The sequence below is a fragment of the Bufo gargarizans genome, chromosome 2 (assembly GCF_014858855.1).
Source record: "Bufo gargarizans isolate SCDJY-AF-19 chromosome 2, ASM1485885v1, whole genome shotgun sequence".
Classification (NCBI taxonomy): domain Eukaryota; kingdom Metazoa; phylum Chordata; class Amphibia; order Anura; family Bufonidae; genus Bufo; species Bufo gargarizans.
The window spans coordinates 310,772,266-310,797,560 of record NC_058081.1 but is presented as its reverse complement, the minus strand read 5'-3'; the positions used below and the strand labels follow the sequence as shown (position 1 = coordinate 310,797,560).

General features: G+C 45.2%; 1 protein-coding gene across 3 annotated transcripts in view; it reads right to left on the bottom strand.

Moving 5' to 3' along the window:
- RASSF3 (Ras association domain family member 3) overlaps positions 1–25,295 on the bottom strand; it is a 158,922-nt gene that overhangs the window by 6,157 nt on the left and 127,470 nt on the right. For 2 of the 3 annotated variants that reach the window (XM_044280482.1, XM_044280483.1), the window contains exon 3: positions 219–326. In XM_044280482.1, coding sequence (XP_044136417.1) covers positions 219–326 — 108 coding nt within the window. Of the gene's footprint in view, positions 1–218; positions 327–22,522; positions 22,981–25,295 lie in introns of those variants that run through there. The other variant, XM_044280484.1, reaches the window with a different exon arrangement.

The window sequence follows — 25,295 nt, the reverse complement described above, 5'->3', positions numbered from 1 at the left end:
TAAAAGCAACAAGGAGGTATAGAACCCAAACCAATGCTTAAAACCTTAATACAATTCCTCAGGATCATTAAAGGCTAATGAATGGATGTTACATTAGTAAGCCAATTAGTATAAAATACTATAATGACGTTTGAAAGGCTAAAGCCATATAATCAGGTTATGCTAAAAGTAAAAAGATTATTTCCATGCATCATCTTTCTACACACTATTCCACTCACCAGGGTCATTTTTAATTTGTCGGTGACTGCTGTGTTATAAAGCTGGATCTTCTCTTTGGTTTCTTCTTTACTAAGGTACGACAAAGGATCTCTTTCCTTCTCAACATCCTAAAAAGAAAAAAACATTAAGCAAAAGGGACACTAGAGTCTTACTGTCCAGTTTTTAGAATTATTGCTGTTAAGATTGTTAAACTGACTTCTCTGTAACTGGCTGAAAAATATAAAAAAAATATATATTTATATACACACACACACGACACTAAGAATCATCCTTTTATGATGGATATGGCGACACTCCTTGTGTATGGATATACCGCAGCCTATGAGCGATCTATGGACTTCTCTAAACTCAACTATGCTTTCACAGTATACATCAGGGATGAGCGAACTTCATATTTTGGGGTATAAGCCGAATTGCCTTATAGATTACCACAGACCATAAAACGCAATTCTATGACGGAATGCCTTTAGAGGCATTCTGTTATTCATTCCGCCATAATAGAAGTCTATCCTCCAGTATAACGAAAACCCGACAGAGCTGTTATGCAGCTCATAGACTTCTATTATGACGGAATGCCTCTAAGGCATAGAATTACGTTATGGTCTGTGGTAATCCATAAGGCAATCCAGCATATACCCCAACCCGAACTTAAAATATGAAGTTTGCTCATCCCCAATTCTCATATATCCAGTAAAATCTATGCCCTATTCTTGAGAAGCACCATGAATATTAAGAAGTTAGACATGCATTTTAGATAGCCGTTAGCACCCCCCCCCCCCCCAATACACATGCATGACCAGTTTGGCCAAGCATGCATGTGTTCTGAATGGGGCGATGGCAGTGAGAGTCCTTTCATAAAGGCAGAAACTGAGCCTAAATGAGTGCCACTCATTGTACTCTGTGGGGACGATTGCTACTATGATCGGCCACATCTATACAGATTTCATACTTTTGGCCACATATCCAGTTGGTAGCCATAATGTTTTCACATCCACATAACGTTTGAACAGCATGTTTGCTGGCAGATGTTTCGTACATCATAAATCGGCTGATAGTCAACCTGTGTAATGCCTTCTGCCACTGCCTAGTCTATGGTCAATAAACTTCTGCCGCCAGAAGTATCAGGAATGTTCAAATCCAAATGCCCTAACCTTTCCCTCGTGTCTGAGACAACCTTACACTAAATCAGCTGGTCCCAGTCAAATCAGTGGTTTGGAAGAGCAATCTAATCTGTATAGCATTAGTTTGTGGGGCCACCTCCAGCTGTTTTAAGGGGCTACGCCACTTGAGTGAGCCCTGAATCCTCATCATTGTTAACATTAGTCTGTACTGCACACTAGCATACCGTTTTGTAGCTGTGGCCCCTTCAAACAATTCTGCATCTGGACCAATCTAATTTCTAAGGGCTATCCTAAAGACTTCCATAGACATTCAAGGGCTATCAGCTGAACGACAGCCATCTCTCCCAACTCCCCTATACACATGCATGCTCAGTCGGCCGACCGTGTATGTGTATACTGGGGAGGGGGAGAGAGCGGCTGCCAGACACCCCGGAGGCAGTTTATCACCTGGGAAAACCGTCACTCACTCTGCCGATCCATCTTTCCGACATCTGCCAGCTCTGTGGGGGCCATCAGCTTTAAAACCCTTTAAAAGGGAACCTGTCACCAGTTTTATGGTGACCTAACTAAGGGCAACATAAATAAGTGACTGATTCTTTTAGCAAAATGCTGGGACACTTTCTTTCTGCCAACATCTTGTATTAAAAAGCTCCAGCTGATAATGATGAGTCCTGAATATTTATGAGCTGACTCTCCCCGCCCACCTGCTGCTGAATGACAGTTTGTTTCCATAGGAATCAGCAGCAGGTGGGCAGGGGAGTGGCTATAGCTCTGAATTAAATATACGCTGGACTCAATGACATCACGCTGGACTCAAATCAGCTCATTAGCATGCGGCATCTTTGTGTGTATATTATGAGTAACCATCTGTCACACCAGTAAGTGAATACATCTAAGGTACATTTTAGCAGTTAATGATTGTATATAATTAGTTAGATTATAATCAAATATCCACATGACAGGTTCCCTTTAACCTAATCAATGCCTCTATGAGGAGTGATTAAAGCAGTGCTGGGAAGATTCTGATTTCCCTACACATTTATAGAAAGGCAATATAAAGATATTCCTCATTGTTTGTGCCCATCAGGGTAAGCTACACGACTCAGGTTTGTATTCCTGGGTAGGAGTTCTACAGATCATCTGATGCACACACTCGCTGTGAAATGTTCTGCTTAAAAGGATGGAACTGGGTGGAAAAAAAAATAAAAAAAATTCTGCCTTCAGGGCTGGCCAGCTTCCAAAACAGCATTTGTTCTGACTCTGCAAGTCCTGGAGGAGCCTGGCGATATAAATAAAGCACAAGCCCTTACTGGAGGCCCATATATAGTCCGAGGCCGGGATCTTCAGACAGCATTGTGCCCCAAGAGCTGAGCAATTCTAAACACCGCACCAACAGCATGAGACTGGTAGAGGGACCAGGGCCCGGCCAAGAAAATATTCTGTTTCCATTTAACCCATCTGCTGTAGAAATTCTAGGAATTCCCCCGGCTGTAGCAGCTCTACTAGTGTTAGGCACAGATACACCATAGGGAGCTGCATTCAAAGCTATCCAGCTGGCCATACAAAGACTAAACAGCCATATGGGCCTGCAGACTGTGGGTGCCAAGTAAGAACGTGACAGATGATGGACAGACAGACATCTGGGGAAAGCCATGTTGGACAACGCAGAGCAAACATGAATGGCTGGCAAGTCAGAAAGTGGACATTTAAGTGGCATCTGACAGCAGATTTGTGCCTATGACACTGGCTGACCTATTACATGTGCGCTTGAAGCTGAAGGCATATGTGTTGTTCTCAAGTTCATATGTGCCCGTATCACTGAGAAAAAAATTATGATATCTTAATATAGACAAATCAGCCTCTTGGAGCAACAGGGGCGTTGTCATTACTCCTAGAGGCTCTGCTCTCTCTGCAACTGCCACGTTATCTCAACTTTGATTGACATGGGCTGGCCTGACGACGTTTTCACTGCCTGGCCCTGTCAAAGTGGAGAGGGTGGGTCAGTTGCAGAGAGAGCAGAGCCTCTAGGTGTAAAAGGCAACGCCCCCATTGCTCCTAGAGACTAATTCGCATATATTAAATAATTTCTCTCAGTAATGCGGGCACATATGAACATGGGACCAACTCAGATGCCTTCAGCTCCAAGTGCACATGTAACTGGTCAGCCAGGTACAAAATTTGCTGACAGACGCCCTTTAAAAACTAGGGCATGGCCAGCTTTAGATCACCACAAAAGATGTGTTCTACACAGAAAGTGCCGACCCTGGAAAAAAAAAAAAAAAAAAAAATATTAGGACAAGTGATGTGCACCAATTTTGTGTTTCTGCCACAGTTCTGCAGGTATATAAATTAACAATGTGCCGATTCAGGCTGACGGCCTAATGTTTATGGCATACATGGGGGGGCCCCCGAGAGCCAACAGTTCTCCAGCAATTTCCTGTAGTCCCACAGTTTGAATGGGGTGGCAGTGCACATGCTAGACCACCACTGATCCAAAATGGGGGTGACTATATTGTGACCAAGGCTACTTTCACACCTGCGTTTAGGTGCGGATCCGTCTGGTATCTGCACAGATGGGTCCGCACCTATAATGCAAACGCTTAGATCCGTTCAGAACGGATCCGTTTGCATTACCATGAACAAAAAAATAAATAATATATATATATATATATATATATATATATATATATATATATATATATATATATATAATTTTTTTTTTTGTTCATGGTAATGCAAACGGATCCGTTTTGACTTTACATTGAAAGTCAATGGGGGACGGATCCGTTTGAAAATTAAGCCATATTGTGTCAACTTCAAACGGATCCGTCCCCATTGACTTACATTGTAAGTCTGGACGGATCCGTTTGCCTCCGCACGGCCAGGCGGACACCTGAACGCTGCAAGCAGCGTTCAGGTGTCCGCCTGCTGAGCGGAGGACAAACGGTGCCAGACGGATGCATTCTCAGCGGAGCCGCATCCACTCAGAATGCATTAGGGCTTGACGGATCCGTTCGGGGCCGCTTGTGAGAGCCTTCAAACGGAAATCACAAGCGGAGCCCCGAACGCTAGTGTGAAAGTAGCCCAAGTTGTCATTCTGGGACAAACCCTTTAATGTTATGGAATTTATAGAAATAAGAAATGTCAGCAAATGAAAACCCAAAACCGATAAGCAGGAATAAGGTCAGCACAGCAAGCAAGGCAAAAATAGTTCTCTCTCTCATTAATTTGGAATGACCTCACCCCCATCTTGTTCTACCCTAAAAGGCTGCGCTGTGAAAGGGAGCGATATGCCAATGTTAAGACAGACGGGCACTTGCGAAGAGCAAAAACTAGCACTTTGAGAGATGCATGCCTGAGACCATGTCTGCTAGAAGAGCAAACCCACTGATTTCTGACATGAGATGCCCTGACCTACATATACCGCTAAGTATCATGTTCCATTATCTACTATTACACTGGATGCCTACAGCCCAGTATAGGAAAGCATGCCCTTTTACTGGGAACTAACGTTCCAATGAATGTTCATTCCACCAATAACTGGTCATGTAAAAGACCTGTAATTTTCACCACCGTTTTTTTTTTTACCAAATTGCCTTATGTCAAAAATCTGGAAAACACAATAACATAAGATATATAGTAGGTAAGAAAAGTGTTTTCATACATCTTGGATAACTCCATTAAATAGGACAGTATTTTGACTGCTCTGCAGCTATCCTCAAAAAGATGAATCATTGTCCGCATCACATGCTTCCTCGTAACACTTCCTTTTTTTTTGTCAATTCATAGGAAAATGTGCTCGCCGATTTCGCAGCCCAAAAGCTGATCTAATGTGCCCACTGCTCCGCATATGAATATTGCATTGTGACCGACGACATAGTTGTGGGTACAGTTTTGCACACACATCTACAGTAAGCCATTAATAAACTGCAAGCTCCAGCTGCCATGCAGACCAATGTGTCTCCATGATTACATACGGTAAGTAACCCGTAGTCTGAGCGCTGCTTTCCAAGCTCATTACATCCACTGCTCAGGCTCCAAGTCACTGAGCCGACTTGATGCTTGCGCAGTGTACCCGAGCTAAGGAAGCAGCATCTGATACACTGGGCAAGTGGCTGTTCACCCTGTTGGATCCGTCCTGCCGCTGTTTCGCAGTGCCGCCAGACTGCCGCTCCGTCCCCATTGACTATAATGGGGCCCGGGGCAGAGCGGCAGTCCGTCGGCACGGCGATATAGCAGCAGGACGGATCCGACAGGGTGAACAGCCTGTGGGATCCACCCTGCCGCTAGTATGAAAGTACCCTTAACAGCCTCTGCTGCCGGCAAACAATGATTCTGTATGGGGACGAGCGATGGAACTAGTGATCCCTCCTCCCCATATTGTGGAGGAGATGCATGGAAATGCAGCGGTCACCTCTACCGACCAGCAGGCGTTTGTCAGGAAGGAATGCTTCCGTCCAACAATTGCCTATCTGAAGGGACCAGGTAATATTGGTACAATATTGACCTCCTGACGAAGCCGCTGAGGTGAACCGCGCGTCGAGGTCTCGCGCTTAGGGTCTGACATCCTTCCAGTCACCATGTCTTCAGGTACGTCCTGTGTTTAGCATAGCATGACATCCCTTTGGCACTTCTACATACATCCATAGTGGGTCCTAGATATTCCAGGTTTACCACTGTTACTTTTTTTCTGGATACTGATGAGATTTAAGGATTTTCCTTTTATATTTATTAGTCGTGCTGTATATGAATTTTGGGATGTGAGGGATAGCCCATGGACACCAAGGTATGAATTTTCTGCATTAATAGCATATAACCCCATTGTGGTAATTATTCTTTATGCTATGCAGTATTGGTTGTCCCTGAGCTTGAGTCCCTCTCCTTTCAATTGCTACACCATCCTGTGTTTTATTGATACACAGGCAGATAGGTGTATGTTATGGTGTTGTATGGCCCTTTGCTTTTCTGTACACTGTATACCATCCTGTCTTTTCCCCATACTATATATTTTATAATAAATTGATATTTTGATACATTATTTCCACTTGTTTGTTTTAGTCTATTTCGGATACCGTACAGGTGGAAATTATAGCTGTCTAGTCTGAGAGAGGTTTTTTGTAGGTTAATTAATATTGGTACAAGGCAGAGAAGCAACTCAGGATAATGAGATCATCCATGGCCACCAAGCTGGATAAGCTCAATAAACCGGGGGGGGGCATGGGGAGAGTAATAATCACCCATGATCAGTGTCCCAATAGCTGGGCATACGTGGGCTAGGGGTACATGAACACATCCTTACTGCACAAAAAGATGAATGATGTTACTTACGGTAGTATGTACCAAACTGACTCATTTGTACACATAGGTGCAGATAATGCTGCCACCAAGGCCACAATAAGTTAGCACGATTGCAATAATAGGTACAGACAAAGCAAACGGGGTTATGTGCATAACGCTACCAGACTGCAGAAGCCTGGGTCCCCACGTTTAACCACTTAGTGACCACCAATACACCTTTTTACTTACGTAAACAAAGGGGGTTTAAGAAAAATAACTGGTGTTAATGATTACATGTACCCAAAACGGTGCATTAAAAACTATAACTTGTCCTGCAAAAAAAATAAATAAAATAAATAGGCCTCAAAAGTTATATTGATTTAAAAAAAAAAAAAAAAAAAAAAAAAAAAAAAAAAAAAAGTAAATGCACTGCTCTCCATCGATTTCAATGGCAGTTCATAAAACTGCTGAGTGAGCCTGCTCAAACGTGTTCAGAGCTCCCACAGAAGTGAATGGAGAGATCATCACTCCATACATGAAATGCGAGCGATGGATTTGCTCAGTATGCCGCACTGTGAAGTATAGTACCAGCTACTACAATAGCATGTGTACCTCCAGCATCACACAGCCATTACAGCTGCTTTAATACACTTCACCGCTATACCGTGCCACGTGCCTTTGATTTTAGGCCTCATGCATACAACCATATTTTGTATCTGTGTCTGATCTGCATTTTTTGCGGATTGCACACTGACCCACAAGTCTGAAAAACAAAAAGAAAACGGACCGCACAAAGAAGTAATCGGTGTTCTGTCTGCATCAATATGAACATTCTGGAAGTTATGGTATATAAACATCTCCTATTCGTGTCCATATTGCAGACAAGAATAGTTATTTCTAGTAACGTAGCTAGTAAGAAAAATATGGATTGCACATAGAAGGTTTTGGTATTTTGCAGATATGCGGTTCGCAATATGGAGACATGTGCATGAGGGATAGCCGTGAGATGAGGGTGGGGATTTCAATTCCTTGCACCTCTGCCCTTAGCAAATATAACCCGAGATAGGCTTATACGAATAATGAAAATGACACCAAGCCACCTCAGGGCTGTAGGATTTATTTGCACGTTTGGCCTCCTGATAATCATATATTCCATACATAACAGAAACTGGATAGAGTTTATTTCCAGCTGTTACCACTTGAAAAGAGGTTCCAGGAATGCAGTGACCTGCTGCGGATTATGAAAAGGTACAAGATGTTCCTTACCCCTGGAGAGGGGACCTGGTCCCACTGCTCGGATCCAGCAGAGAACAATGCATGTCACATGAAAACATTCCTTGGGCTTTTCCCTTCAATGAATGTTCAGGAAACTGAGCAGCTGATCCGCCTTTCCTTCATCTAGGAGGGAAGTCCTGGCTTTTATGGCACCAATATGAAGGAAACAGAGGTAGCAGGGTCTACACAGAAGTATCTCCTAGGTTTAAAAGGGGAGAGGATGTTTGGTGTCCTCTACACAGCTGGAATAAAGTTGTTCAGCCGAGAATGCAATAAAAATAAAATATTCCAACAATATAAAAATACTAATGTTTTCAGAAGAGACTCCCTTGGGTCCTTCTTCAAAGAAAAGTAATTTGCTCTTTCTTTAAGAGTTTTTCCAGGACTAAACACTGATGACCTACTCAGTCATCAATATAAGATTGGTGGAGGTCCGATACCCTGCACACACACAGATCAGAAGTGCACAGCTCCATGCGTTGTGTAGTTACCATTCTCCCATTTACTTTGATATGGATGTCAGCCTACGAGATATTGCCGGAGTGGACCACTCTGGTAGTTTATAGTTTTGGCTTTCCCACAAGACATTTACAGCACATCCACAGGATATGCCACAAACGTCTTGTAGGTGAAAGCCCCAACTCTTGGTCCCTCTAGGAGAAGAACAAGGAACCCCTCGACCATGGATGAACTGTGCACACAGGGACCAATAGTCCTGGATTCTGTTCTGTGGATATACAAGGCAGTCCATGTCTTCCAGAAGTTCCTACCAGCTAATGATGTGACACCTGGAACTGTATGTTCTCAATCATTCTAGTTGACTTTTCTACGGCCAAGATAAAAAAAATTCCATTGCTGCTTTATCTCTTACTCAGAGTGGAAGTGCCTGCCCCAGCATATCCATTACGTTTTCCTGTGCATCCAAAGTGTGAATCATACCTCTTGCCAAGTGCAAGTGACAGCAGTCAAAAACGGAAAAACCTGCTAGCTTACTGTAAGGGTCATCTTACATGTCCGATAGGAGGTCCTGGGAGCACACCAGCTCTGTGCACTGAACACTAGATGAGAATTTAGATTTTTACTGTACTGAATGACACTAGGTTTTGTCGTTCCTCTGTACTGCTTCTGCTTACCCCATCTACCAGAGCGAAACCCCACAGTATATGTCAATTATTCTGTGAAGGTCTCCTTAACATTTATTGCCACATGGTTTTGTTGCATGTGAAGCAGTCACTACCCGTGGGAACTTGGTATCAAACTGCACTAGAAAAACGTGTAGCCAAGCAGGCTCTCAGCATAAGCCTTCAGATGCAACCAACTGGAAATGTAGACCGAATGCCATCTAATAAAAGCACACACTGTTTGCACAGGGATTACACAAATAGGAGGAGGCGTTAACCCAAACTCTGTGGCTTGCTGAAGGGACACTTTCTACATGGGAGGACTGTGCAGTTGTTCTCTGAACCACTGCCTGGAAAATCCAGCTGCTGGAGATTCCTTCACACAGCTGCTCCTATCCATCTGAAGACCATGGCGAGAGAATACAGTCCAGAGTGCAATACTCAGTATGGATAATCTTTACTTATAGAGCACTAGTCAAACAAGGAGTGAGGATCTGACTTCAGGAGCTTACGATCTGTGAGGAAATAGGGGTAAAGGGTTTGTTTTGTACAACTGCCAGCCACCTACAGTAATTGTGTATGAAGTGCATGCAGCGTGGGAGATACTGTTGGATAAAGGGATCAGGTTCTGAGAAATAAAGGGAGAAGGTGGACAGAGCATTTGGGAACATGATAGGCCAGTCTAGAACTGAATATACACATTAGATAGAAGTTTGTTGATGGCTGAACATCTGAATAATTATATGGTAAATGACCTGTTTGCTGACACGGCCACACGCATTTTAGTCCTTATTAGCCATTACAGTTGTTTAAACTAGCCATACACTTTCTATGAAAAGAAGCAATGGATCTTTCTTGAAAGGTTCCTTTAAAGAATGAAACCTCTTTTGTCCGACCTTGAGGCAGGAGTGGGAGGTTGGGATTATGACTGATGTGAGTTCTACCACACTGTCCTACATCAGGTCTAGTTACCACCTGGTCTACATCACATCCTTATTAGAAAATCTAGTCCTCCCAGCACCACTGCTGGAGTCTATGTATCGCTGTGAATTAGGACCACGTTATGGGCACTGCCCGTGCCAGTACAGCTTTATGGGCAGACATTGCTAAATCTACCACCAATATATTTAACGAGAAAAGGACTATTTTCCCAACTCCTTTAATACTAAAAGGAATAGGGCTCAATATGGGATCAGATAATCTGGTTTCCCATTTAGTCAGAGGAACTCCTGGGGGACAGTGGGAATTAAGACACTGGACAATACCCTCATTTCTGTTCTATGTTTTGTTTTTTTATAGCACTAGCAGATTTTCTGGACTATTGGATGGACTAAAGGAACTTCACAAGAATACTTGAATGAAAGGGTTGGTTAGGGGTACTTTCACACTAACATTTTTTTTCCGGCATTGAGTTCCGTCCTAGGGGCTCAATACCGGAAAAGAACTGATCAGTTTTATCCGAATGCATTCTGAATGGAGAGCAATCCGTTCAGTATGCAGCAGGATGTCTTCAGTTCAGTCCCTCTTACAGTATTTGGCCAGAGAAAATACCGCAGCATGCTGCATTTTTCTCTCCGGCCAAAAATACTGATCCAGCATTAATTTACATTGAAGCCAATTAGTGCCAGACCCAGCATTAAGTGTTCTGGCAAAACAGATCCGGCTTTAAAAATGTATACCGGATCACTTTTTCCCGGAAGACAGAGGAGAGATGGATCCTGCATTGCAATGCATTTGTCAGACGGATCCGCATCAGTCTGACAAATGCCATCACATCAATTTGCGCCTGGATTGCCGGAATCCTCTGCCGCAAGTGTGAAAGTACCATAAAAAAGGTGTTGTGTCAACTAGACTTGTCCTGGCCTGTTTTACCATATTGCTGCCAAAAAAAGCTCGACAATCAGGTCTAGTGGTAAGGGATACATCCAGTGGGAACCAAAACCAGACAGCATAAAACAAGACACGGGCAGTCCTAATGATACGCCATGCTGTATATTAACTGTCTGCAGCACAGATTACAGTGTCCATGACCTTCACTAGCATCTAGAATCTGCTAACAGCTCAGCCAGCACCTCGCCTAACGCAGAAGCCTCCAGGTCATGACTCCACAGTCCGTACATGATAGGTGCCGCTCACATTACAAGGACATATTGCTTTATTCTCCAGCAAGCATTGAAATTGCGTAGGGTAATTGGATTTCCATCTCTAAGGCCCCCCTTCACATATGTCCGGCAATCTGGCAGTTTGCCTCCAGCACAAGCCAGAAGTGATCCTACAGTTTTCTGTGGGATCGTTCATGTACATCCAGGGTATCAGGTGCAATGCTGGATGCGAGATGGACAGGACAGATGTACGTGCACCCAGTCAACTCTGAAGAGGGGGCGCCTAGTAGTAACTTTGGAAAGCTTAGTCTTTCTAATAAGCCACAACAGTCCACCTACACATGAAGAATTGCCAGTCTTTGGAGCTAGCCCATTGTATAGTACTGGAAGTACAGCGAGTAGAGACAGGCGAATAGACCGGTACAATACACCAGAAGTGTACTGACACATGCACAGAGGAGCTACTTGGAGTAATAAGGCCTGGCGAGATATCTGGCCCTGTCAATCCACGGTGAGGATGGAGTCCCCAACAGCTCAAAAATGGTACAAATCCAAGTTGTACGAATCAATTGGCTCATCTTTAAATATAATAGGTAACAAAAATGACACGCACATGAATATTAGAGAAAGTTACTTTACACTCGCTTTGAGATCATGCATTTCTGAAGCATGACTAATCTACTCCTTTTATCAACCGGTCGCCTGGAGGACAAGGTTTTCTTAAGAAAGGCATGAAGATGGCCATTTAACCTGTCATTACTACTAGCAGAGAACTCTCAGACACAAAGATACTTCTGATCTGACACAATCTCAGGTGTGCACTTACCTACATGAAAGGAGCTTTCATCTTTATGTACTTAAGCCTTTAGGACATTTTATTAGAAGAACATTTCCTCCCATTTTTTCAGGGTCATATGTTGCATGTTGGCTAACAAGGAAGCCACAGGGAAATGTTAATTGAGACACAAAGTGATCCAACAACGGGTGAGCCTACACTTCAAGACATTCTGGGGACTGGGCAGGATAGCAACTGACCTAGGTAACGTCTATGGCCAGATACATTCAGTTTACTGAGACTTCGGGTTGTATTCTAATGGAGCAATTAGCCACTTATTACTGCCCGATACATCCAAAAAAAGCCCAAACCAGGGTTACCGTTGGCCCGTTTCCTCAGCACTATGTGCCTCATTTATCAAAACGGTCTAACAGGAAAAGCGTATTAGTTGCCCAAAGCTACCAAACAGCGCTCACTTTTCACTTCTTAGGCCTCCTGCACACGACAGTATTTTTTAACGTCCCGCAAAACGTGGTTCCGTTGTACCGTGATAGTTTTTTCTTCCGTGGGTTTTCCGTGATTCTTGGAGGATCCACGGACAATAAAAATGTAAAAAAAAAAAAAAGTCAAGTTTGCCATTGAAATGATAGGAAAAAACAGACACGGACGACAATCTTGTGTGCATCCGTGATTTTTCACGGACCCATTGACTTGAATGGGTCCGTGAACCGTTGGCCGTGAAAAAAAAAAAAATAGGACAGGTCATATTTTTTGCACGGCCAGGAAACACGGATCACGGATGCGGCTGCCAAACGGTGCATTTTTTTTCGATTTTTCAACGGATCCATTGAAAGTCAATGGGACCGCAGAAAAACACGTTAAACGGGACAACGGCCACGTGCAGGAGGCCTTAGTGTTCCTAAAAAAATAAAAGCTGAGCCAATTGCTTTGGGCAACTAAAACAGTTTTGATAAATAAGGCCTATATTTCTTCTAATTAAATCAAGGCGAGAGGGAGCGATGTGAAGTACAAGTAGACTGAGTATAGCCAGATGGGACTAATACTTTATTAACCTTCCAAAATGGTTAAATTAAGATAAAATGCCATTAAATGGGTTGTCTATGGTTATGTTCATTTTAAAAAGGGTTCTCCGGGAATTAAGAAAATGAAAATACTTAAATATTTTATAAAAATATATTCCCAAAATAACTTTCATTAGTTATAATGGCTTGCTTTGTCTGGGAGCAATCAGGAGAAATAAAATAGCCGTAGTCCTATTAGTACACACAGAACCTGTCCTAATCCCTGACAAGTAGAAAAGAGGAGGAGGAGGCAGCTCTTTCCCTCACTGCTGTGAAGTAACTTGTCCTCATGTGTGATTAGGTCAAGTTTTGTGTGAACTAATGTGACAGTGGCAATTTTATTTCTCCTAATAATCGCTTCCCAGACAAAAATAATAACTAATGAAAGATATTTGGGAATATATTTATGATAAAGTAATATTTAATTATTTTCATTTTCTTACTTCCCGGAGAACCCCTTTAACATATAAAGACAAACAAGACTCCCACCTTCAGTAGTCTAGCTATGTGCTACCCAGCTATTTACTACAGTGATAAGACGTGCCAAAGGAAGGACAAGTTCAAAGGACAAAGCATGGATGGCCCACTTAAACATTACTTACATCCCATAATTAAGATAAATGGACAATATAGATAGCACAGCTTTTGCTCACATGACCATAAAAAGGGGAGGGGGAAGGGGACCACCAAAAACCATTATACAGCAATAGAAGCAGCCCCTAAAACAATACAAACTCCACATACTTTCTGCTGCTTGTATTCACGCCGCCTGCCAAAAGATAATCCTATGGCATGTAAATTATCTGTAGATCACAGGACACAATTAGAGAGGCGCTCCCGCAGTGTTATATTTTAGGATATTGTTAATTCCAGGTCTTCATAAGCTATTCTGCTAAATTACCGGGCTGAGACAACCACCGCCCCTTAGCAATTTCTTTGAATACCTTGCATGCTTGGCATGTCAGATCTGTAAAAGCATCAATCACAGAAAGACGACAAAAGAAGAAAATACACAGAGAAAGCAGTCATCTGCCGTGAAGATATGCGGCACTTGCTGGTCAGGAATTCACAAGTCTTCCTGGCCAAGAATAGTGGCATACCTCTCAGGAAAGCCAGACTAAGCACAGGCCTGGTGGGAGAGGATCCCATACACAGATGTACATAAACACGCCACCATCAGCCCCCAACACAAGCCACAGAAAGGGGACATAGATTGTCCCAGCAACATCCAGACTAAGGCCCCTTTCACACAAGAGAGTTTTCCACACGGGTGCAATGCATGATGTAATCGCACAGCACTGAATCCTGACCCATTCATTACAATGAGCAATGTTCTCTATTCTGCTTTTTTCATAGAAGTGAATAGGGCTGCGTGAAAATCGTGCGGATGCAATGCGATTTTCATGGTTGCTAAGGAGATGATGAGGTGAGCCCCAGGACCCCATTAAATTCCAATTACTTTATTATTTTCCATGATAACATGGTTATCATGGAAAATAGCATTCTTTAATACAAAAAATGCTAAGTAAAATGCCCATTACAGGTTAAAAAAATTATTACCTCATCCACTTGATCGCGCAGCCATAATCATCATCTTCTTGCAGGACCTGCGCTGACGTCATCACGCTCACCACATGGTGAGCACGACGACGTCAGCGCAGGTCCTGCAAGAAGAAAGAAAGAAGACGATAACAGCTGCACAATCAAGTGGATGAGGTGAGTAATGTTATTTTTTTTAACCCTCAATGGTCATTGTACTTAGCATTCTATATTAAAGAATGCCGTTTTCTATTATAACCATGTTATAATGGAAAATAATAAAATCTACAGAAAATCTAACCCAAACCCGAACTTCTGTGAAGAAGTCCGGGTTCAGGTCTGGGTACCACCACTCTGTTTTTTTTTTATCATGTGCATGCAAAACGCATAAAAACGCTTTACACTCACGTGGAAAAAATGAACGCAATCGCAGACAAAACTGACTGAAATTGAGTGCAAACTTGCACGGGTTTCCTGCAACTCATCCAGACCTCTTTTGCGACGCCTGTGTGAAAGGGGCCTTACCCTGGGGTGGAGAAGGAAACCTCCTGTCACTGTGCACATGAGGTGAAGTGTTTGCCGGGGACACCAGAGGCGGTGACACGCTCTTACAGCAAACACCTGTCTCACGCCACAGGTCAGCAGACACCACCTAACGCACTTAGAAAGCAGAAGGCCCATGAATAGGTTCCTGGGCAACACTACTCAGTATCCATTCATAACCAGAAATTCGCTCATCTCTAAACATAACAATCAGGCCGTATTCACACGGTTGGTATTTTTCCCCCAGTATTTTCAAAACCAGGAGGGGTTACAAAACACATAAGAGTCACAAATCTAGATTTCCTCAATTTAGGTCCTCACCCAGTTTTGCCTTACAAATACTGAACATGTAAGGATAGCTGCACCCTTGGCAAATTAAGGAAGTTTTTCCGCAGGGATTCGCGCACAAAATAAAAAGCAGTATAATACAGTACCAGCAAGGTGTACAAGATCACAGAAATCTGATATACAATTGACCTGCTGTGCGGATATTAAAATCTGCAGCATGTCGATTCTTTGTGCGGTTTTCACTCTTTTCAATGTGAGGGGGGAGTTGTCTGGAAAATCCACATCAAATTCACACCAAAAACTGCAAGTAACAAGTGTAGTTGGTGCAGAAACACTCATGGAAATTTGTGCAGAATTTCTGCAGGACACCCTTCAAGTGGTCCTTCTCACCTTTTAAGGCCTCTTTCACACTACAGTTTTTTGCGTTCCGTATACGGTCCGTTTTTTGCGTTCCGTATACGGAACCATTCATTTCAATGGTTCCGCAAAAAAACGGAATGTGTTCCGTATGCATTCCGTTTCCGTATTTCCGTTCCGTTGAAAAGATAGAACATGTCCTATATTTGGCCGCAAATCACAGTCCGTGGCTCCATTCAAGTCAATGGGTCCGCAAAAAAAACGGAACACATACGGAAATGCATCCGTATGTCTTCCGTTTCCGTTCCGTTTTTTGCGGAACCATCTATTGAAAATGTTATGCCCAGCCCAATTTTTTATATGAAATTACTGTATACTGTATTTGCCATACGGAAAAACGGAACGGAACAACGGAACGGAAACGGAACCACAACGGAAGCAAAAAACGGAACAACGGATCCGTGAAAAACGGAACGCAAAACACTGAATTCAACATACTGTAGTGTGAAAGAGGCCTAATTCCCCTGTTGCTCCAGCAGTCCATACTGGACTTTACTATACTGCAGTGATCATATACATCCACATGACCGCTGCAGCCAATCACATTCTTTACATGTTTAAGACCACTAAGGACAATAATTGGCTGCAGCGGTCACTAGGCATAGGACATCATCATGGCAGGACTGCACTGGAGCAGAAGGGGTCGTGTTTTGTTTTTGTATCACAGTTGCTGCTGTTTGAGTACTTTTTGTTGTTAAATCCCTGTAAATAAATACAAAATGTCCCTTCTTTCACTATGAGAAGTGTGTAAAAGGCAGTAGATAAACTGAGGGGTAGGAGTTGTGCGCAATCAGCATTACTGGATCGGCCAGAAGCAGGAAACATCAGGAGAACGTACAATGCTGAGGTTTAGGGTTATTGTTATTTCAGAGAAGTGAAAGTAACGTACAGGAAATCCAGAGTCCTGGCAGAGCCCACTCCGGCCCGGTGAGCCCTTCAGACATGACAAATCATCCTCAGCAGCAGGAAGAAGATAAAGGCCAGGCCTCTCTGGCATCCCGAGACCAAGGATGGATTCACACACAGCATTTTGGGTTGGGATATGATATATAGATTATTTATCTCTATCTATCTTTATATAAAATATGTGTGCAGGTAGGAGCACTAAAAACTGCCATAATTTCCCTGGACCCACTAGATGTTTCTTCATGAAAGGAACATAGGGAAATTTGCACTTTACTTCCTTCAATGTGGGAAGATTCATGCATTCTGCAGGCCCCCCCAACTCCGAGCCTAGTGATCAGCTCCTACCACTGGTTGGGCATGTAAAGGAGGGAAGAGAACCTTTGCAGGGCTCACACTGAATCAACTGGTGGCACCCGAATTCCCCCAAGGCAAGAGCCACAATGAAAGTAGCCTGCAGCGTTTTACCAACAGAGGGTGGGAATGATATAAGTTTAACACAGCCCCAGAAACAGGTTGTCTGCTTTAGGCCTCATGCACACGACCGTTGTGTGCATCCATGTCCGTTGTTCCGTTTTCGTTGAAAACTCGGAAAATGCGCCATTTGTCATCCGCGTCCGTGTTTCCTGTCCATCCAAAAAAATATGACCTGTCCTATTAATTTGACGGACAACGGTTCGCGGACCCATTCAAGTCAACGGGTCCGTGAAAAAAGGAGGCACACAAGATTGTCATCCGTGTCCGTGATCCGTGTCTGTTATTTTCCTATCATTTTCAAGGCAAACTTGACTTAGATTTTTTTTTTACTTTTCTGGTCTGGTGATCCTCCAAAAATCAAGGAAGACACATGGAAGAAAAAAAAACGGACACGGATCACGGAACAGAACCCCGTTTTGCAGACCGTGAAAAAATACTGTTGTGTGCATGAGGCCTTAGAAACATCAAGAAGATAAAAGATCCATCACTTCTACTAGAATAATTATAGAGAAAATATGCCAGGAAAAGGATCATCATGAGTCAACGGTTACAGGATTATTAAAAGGAAAATGAATACGTATAGAATGGCAGTAAATGGGCCAAATTAAGGAGGCAAGTGAGGCCAGGTTCACATTTCAGTTATTTGGTCAGTGATTTCCATCAGTGATTGGGAGTCCAAACCAGTAGTGAAGCCTTCACAGACATGAGGCATTACCCTAAGTTCACACCTGAGCGTTTTACAGCGCGTTCAAACGCGCTGTAAAACGCTCAAGACATGAAATCCAATGCTTCCCTATGGGAATGGTTCACACCTGGGCGTTTTACAGCGCGTACGAACGCGCTGTAAAACGCCCGACGCTCAAACAAGTACTTGAGCTTCTTTGGGGCGTTTTGACGCGCGTTTGTGGCCATAGGACACTGCAGTCAATGACACAAACGCGCGTCAAACGCGCGTTTACTATTACAAAAAACGCGCGTAAAACGCGCGTTTGAGGAACGCTCAGGTGTGAACCCAGGGTAAGGGAAAGATCTGCTCCTATTCTGTGTTTACAGCCACATCTGGTTTTGGCTCACAATAACTGACATGTGAACTTGGCCTCACCAGTGTAAAACTCAAATACTGCCAGACACGGAGCCACTAACCTACAAGAGGGGGCAGTGCCAACGCTTCATAGCTCACTGTGTCCTGAAGGTACATGATGGCAGCAAACCGTGGAGGTCATGCACTGCCTGAAGGCCATATAGCCACAAGTGAGAAAGACCATATTTCATCAAAACACAAAGTTCAGCCTCATCCATTCATCTCTGGTAGCTGATCCCATAACCAGAGTCTACAACCCAACAACACAAGGAGGTACAGTAGTTATGTATGCACGGGTCACTATGGAGCGCGCTGTAAATATTTAATGCACATCAACATATGCTTGGAGGCAGACGTCCCTACTGTATCCCAGGATACCCAGGAGAACATACTTCGTAAGAAGCCACAGAACAGGTCTGAGCAGCCTAGGCACGCCTGGTATCACATTTAGTTTCCGACTACTAATAGTGAGGATGAGGAGAAAGGGTACAGTTTCCCTGGAAAATCCTCGAACACTCCACAAAGCCCAAGTAGCTAATGTGAGTCAGCCTGGGAAGAGGGCGTGAGACCATGACGTGCCGCACTGTATCAGATGAGCTCATCAGAAAAGTGGCACACCTTCATGTTCACCGTGTCCTCTACAAGTAGGACCTCACGTGTACCTCCAGCATTTACACAAGACACAGGAGACCATGTGCGGGCACAGCTGACTTTAGGAAGCATATTACTCCTAGGATAGTGGACAGCAATACGACATGAGATCATACTGGAACCTGATCAACCAGGACCTGTCCTCTATTGCCATGAAGGTCTCTGCAGAAGGCAAGCCCATAGACAGAATACCTTACAACGTACAGACGTCCTCAACTAATCCCAAGTAACTCATCTACAAGGATAATAACTGTTTGCATGCATAAAGCTAAAAATACCCCCAACTGAAGAGGAAACATATGCCTAACCGAAATAAAAAGAGCCTTAGGGAGATTATGGAAGGCTTGTATCCTCATGTGATTCACAAAGCTGGCAGGGGTGAGGCCAGGAAGCTCCTCTTTATGCTGTGGACACCAAATATTCCCAATTCAACACAATACAGAAATGGGGACATGCTTCAGTGACTGAACCCATGTACACTGAGCGGAAGGACACCATATACTGGGGAGCACTGATCTATAAGCATGGCCCCCCAGCAGTGTATGTAGTCCTCAGAAGTCATTTTGAAAACATATTGGTCAGGACTGACTGACTCTCTCAAGTTTAAGTTAAAGGGGTATTCCTATCTCAGACAATAGGGGCATATCACTAGGATATGCCCCCATTGTCTGATAAGTGCGGGTCCTAGCAGTTGGACCCGCACCTACAACGGGAACGAAGCGAGGAGCGCTGTGGCTGGAGGACCCAGGATTTCCCGAGGTCCGTCCACCACCAAGCGCTGCTCCCATAGGAGTGAATAGGAGCGCACCGCGCATGCACGGCCCATGCTCCTGTTCATTTCTATGGGGCAGATGGCAATAGCCCAGCCAGAGTGTGCTATTTTCGGCGGCCCCATAGAAGTGAATAGAGGGCGGCTGCGCATGCACCGTGCGCCCTCCGTTCATCTCTCGGCTTCGTTCTCATTGTAGGTGCAGGTCCCAGTGGTGGGACCTGCACCTATCAGACAATGGTGGCATATCCTAGCGATATACCCCCATTGTCCGAGATGGGAAAAGCCCTTTAACTATTTCCCGCTTGATGAGGGGGATGTGGCCTAAAATGCTAGTGGTAAGGCTTAAAGGGATTCTGTCACCAGTTTTTGACCCCCACATTCAAAAATATGGTTATGTGCATGGAGCCCTTATGATTCCTAATGTGGTCTTATAAGCTAAATCTGTAGGCTCATTTAGTGTAAAAAACGCTTTATCTAACCTGTCATTCATCTCGGTAAGGTGCCCAGGGGGTTGCTCATGTCTTCCAGATGCCGCCCGCACCCGCCGCCGTTGGTGCCCAGCTCCTCCTTAGGCTGCTTTCACACTAGCGTTCGCTGGTCCGCTCGTGAGCTCCGTTTGAAGGAGCTCACGAGCGGACCCGAACGCAGCCGTCCAGCCCTGATGCAGTCTGAATGGAGGCGGATCCGCTCAGACTGCATCAGTCTGGCGGCGTTCAGCCTCCGCTCCGCTCGCCTCCGCACGGACAGGCGGACAGCTGAACGCTGCTTGCAGCGTTCGGGTGTCCGCCTGGCCGTGCGGAGGCGTGCGGATCCGTCCAGACTTTCAATGTAAGTCAATGGGGACGGATCCGTTTGAAGATGCCACAATGTGGCTCAATCTTCAAGCGGATCCGTCCCCCATTGACTTTACATTGAAAGTCTGGACGGATCCGTACTAGGCTATTTTCACACTTAGCTGTTCTATGCTAAAAATAATGCAGACGGATCCGTTCTGAACGGAGCCTCCGTCTGCATTATTATGATCGGATCCGTTCAGAACGGATCCGATCGAACGCTAGTGTGAAAGTAGCCTTAGCCGTCATCAGCGCCGCCTCAGAATCATTTGCTTCTCCTCCGGCTCTCCCTCACTCCCCCCCTCCTTCTCTAACATCCCGCACGTGCGCACAGGCCTGTGCCTGATGCGCCCGTGCGGACTTCTCCGTTCGGCTTCACTGAGCGAAGCGCGCATGCGCCGGCACTTCGCTCAACCTCCCGATGACCTGAAGGCTGCCGGGTACGGGCGGCATCTGGAAGACATGAGCAACCCCCTGGGCACCTTACCGAGATGAATGACAGGTTAGATAAAACGTTTTTTACACTAAATGAGCCTACAGATTTAGCTTATAAGACCACATTAGGAATCACAAGGGCTCCATGCACATAACCATATTTTTGAATGTGGGGGTCATAAACTGGTGACAGAATCCCTTTTTAAAGGGGTATTCTGGTTGTTAGAAGTTATCCCCTATCCACAGGATAAGGGTTAACTATTAGATTGGTGGAGGTCCTGCCACTTGGACCCCATACCCCCTGCAGCTCCCTTAAAAAGAACGTGCCAGCCAATCGCACATAAGCGCAGCCGCTTCATTCATTTCTATGGAAATTCCGGGGATAGCGAGATACTGTGCTCACCTATCTCCGGAATTCCCATAGAAATAAATGAAGCGGCTGCTCCAGTCATTTCAGGGGAGCTGCAGAAGGTATGAGCCCCCCTGCCCCTTCTTGTGATCGGTGGGGGTCCCAGCAGTAGGACCCCCACCAATCTAATAGTTATCCCCTATCCGGTTGGCAGGGGATAACTTCCAACAACCGGAATACATCCTAGTGATATGCCACCAATGTCAGATAGGTGCAGGTCCTAGGAGGTTGGACCTGGACCTGCACCTATCTCCAGAACGGAAATACCAAATGTCACTATATCTATATCACACACGTCACTTTTTGGTCTGTACAGATCCCTTTCCTGCATTGACTACAATGACAGATACCACCTTTGTATAGATAACACAAAATATGCAGACATATGCAAACCTAGAGCATGCCTAGAAAACTCTCCCATAGAAGTCAATGGAGCTCCCTCCAGGGTGGGAGGGGGTCTGACAGCTGGCACTGGGGGCCCTGTGTCTCCCTGTATAAGTGGAGCAGTGGTCGGGCATGCACACTGCAGCACCATTCAGCTCTACTAACGTCCTTGGCTGCAGAATACATGCTAAACCACAGCGCTACCCATACAGGACCCTCATACACATTCATCTGCAGAAATGTGCCACTGCATCCAGAAACTGGCCACAGTGGTCCTGTGCCCCCCCCCCCCCAGAACCGTGACATGCCACTTGGGAGACAAGTCACCCCTGCACACATGACCAGTTACGTATGCGTCCCACCACCAGCCCAGCATGGACAGGGAGGACTGTCAAGATTTGGTAGAAAGCTACAAACCCCCTTTAGAGTTAACCCTCTTGCATCAGACCTCTCCAGGTTATCTTTACAGGGCTTGCAGAAATCCAGCACACAGGGCAGACACAACCTATTCTGATTAATGACATGGATTTTTTTCCACAGATTTCTACCCAAAAAATCTGCTGCATGTGAATACACCCGCAGGCTTCAAGCACTGGGCAGGCGGCTTCACAGTCTGATGGAGTCTCCTGCAGATCTTTGAACTTTTTCCGTCACATTTTTACAAAGGCAGACAGAGGGGCCCCCAGGACACCCGTTATGTCGCAGAACAGCCCGAATCTGTAACAGGACCCCGGCACACAGACTGGAGATAAAGCCTGGAGCGGGTGATGGCCGAGAGGACCTCTCCGTGCCCTCCCCTCCCCCCGGCTAACACTCACATGCTGGCCCCGGGCTGCCCTCCACGGGCTCCTCTTGAAGGAGGTCTTGGCGGTGAAGTAAAACTCCTCGGAGTCCTCCTCCAAGCTGCTGTATCCGCTGCTCATGCTGCTACTCCACGTCATCTGCTTGACCCCCGGGGATGAAAGCGCCCACGTCCACTACATGCTCAGCCACCCGGCCGGGCTGTTCTCCGCTGGTGACACCCTCTTCTGTGCGGCTCTCACATTGGCAAACTAAATCCCTCAAACCAGTGCAGACTGACGGGCGGTGGACGAGGTGCTGGGAGCCGTGCCCGGCCGGGTGCAGCGCTAGCGGAGATTCGGAAAAGTCCGTACACGTCCACGGAGCGCTCGGTGTCTGCCTGCTCGGCGACCTATTTCCTGCACTGCTCGTTTACACCCGGCGTGCCACGCCCCCTACAACTTAGTGCCACGCCCACAGCACGCCAGGTGATGCACACCCCTCACGCTGACACGCTGCCCTGCTGTAACCGAGAAACCGCCTCACGTATGTTCTGTGTGTACACACCTCACAGGGACACGGTAATGGTCTGTATACACACCCCTGACATATGTTCTGTGTGTACACACCTCACAGGGACACGGTAATGATCTGTATACACACCCCTGACATATGTTCTGTGTGTACACACCTCACAGGGACACGGTAATGATCTGTATACACACCCCTGACACATGTTCTGTATGTACACACCTCACAGGGACACGGTAATGATCTGTATACACACTCCTGACATATGTTCTGTGTGTACACACCTCACAGGGACACGGTAATGATCTGTGTACACACTCCTGACATATGTTCTGTATGTACACACCTCACAGGGACACGGTAATGATCTGTGTACACACTCCTGACATATGTTCTGTATGTACACACCTCACAGGGACACGGTAATGATCTGTGTACACACTCCTGACATATGTTCTGTATGTACACACCTCACAGGGACACGGTAATGATCTGTATACACACCCCTGACATATGTTCTGTGTGTACACACCTCACAGGGACACGGTAATGATCTGTATACACACCCCTGACACATGTTCTGTATGTACACACCTCACAGGGACACGGTAATGATCTGTATACACACTCCTGACATATGTTCTGTGTGTACACACCTCACAGGGACACGGTAATGATCTGTGTACACACTCCTGACATATGTTCTGTATGTACACACCTCACAGGGACACGGTAATGATCTGTATACACACCCCTGACAAATGTTCTGTGTGTACACACCTCACAGGGACACGGTAATGATCTGTATACACACCCCTGACACATGTTCTGTATGTACACACCTCACAGGGACACGGTAATGATCTGTATACACACTCCTGACATATGTTCTGTGTGTACACACCTCACAGGGACACGGTAATGATCTGTGTACACACTCCTGACATATGTTCTGTATGTACACACCTCACAGGGACACGGTAATGATCTGTGTACACACTCCTGACATATGTTCTGTATGTACACACCTCACAGGGACACGGTAATGATCTGTATACACACCCCTGACATATGTTCTGTGTGTACACACCTCACAGGGACACGGTAATGATCTGTATACACACTCCTGACATATGTTCTGTGTGTACACACCTCACAGGGACACGGTAATGAGCTGTATACACAGCCCTGACATATGTTGTGTGTGTGTACACACCTCACAGGGACACGGTAATGATCTGTATACACACTCCTGACATATGTTGTGTGTGTGTACACACCTCACAGGGACACGGTAATGATCTGTGTACACACCCCTGACACATGTTCTGTGTGTACACACCTCACAGGGACACGGTAATGATCTGTATACACCCCTGACACATGTTCTGTGTGTACACACCTCACAGGGACACGGTAATGATCTGTGTACACACCCCTGACATATGTTCTGTGTGTACACACCTCACAGGGACACAGTAATGATCTGTGTACACACTCCTGACATATGTTCTGTGTGCACACACCTCACAGGGACACGGTAATGATCTGTGTACACACCCCTGACATATGTTCTGTGTGTACACACCTCACAGGTACACGGTAATGATCTGTGTACACACCCCTGACATATGTTCTGTATGTACACACCTCACAGGGATATAGTAATGATCTGTATACACACCCCTGACATATGTTCTGTGTGTACACACCTCACAGGGACACAGGAATGATCTGTATACAGACTCCTGACATATGTTCTTTATGTACACACCTCACAGGGACACGGTAATGATCTGTATACACACCCCTGACATATGTTCTGTGTGTACACACCTCACAGGGACACGGTAATGATCTGTATACACACTCCTGACATATGTTCTGTGTGTACACACCTCACAGGGACACGGTAATGATCTGTATACACACTCCTGACATATGTTCTGTGTGTACACACCTCACAGGGACACGGTAATGATCTGTATACACACTCCTGACATATGTTCTGTGTGTACACACCTCACAGGGACACGGTAATGAGCTGTATACACACTCCTGACATATGTTGTGTGTGTGTACACACCTCACAGGGACACGGTAATGATCTGTGTACACACCCCTGACATATGTTCTGTGTGTACACACCTCACAGGGACACGGTAATGATCTGTATACACCCCTGACACATGATCTGTGTACACACCCCTGACATATGTTCTGTGTGTACACACCTCACAGGGACACGGTAATGATCTGTGTACACACTCCTGACATATG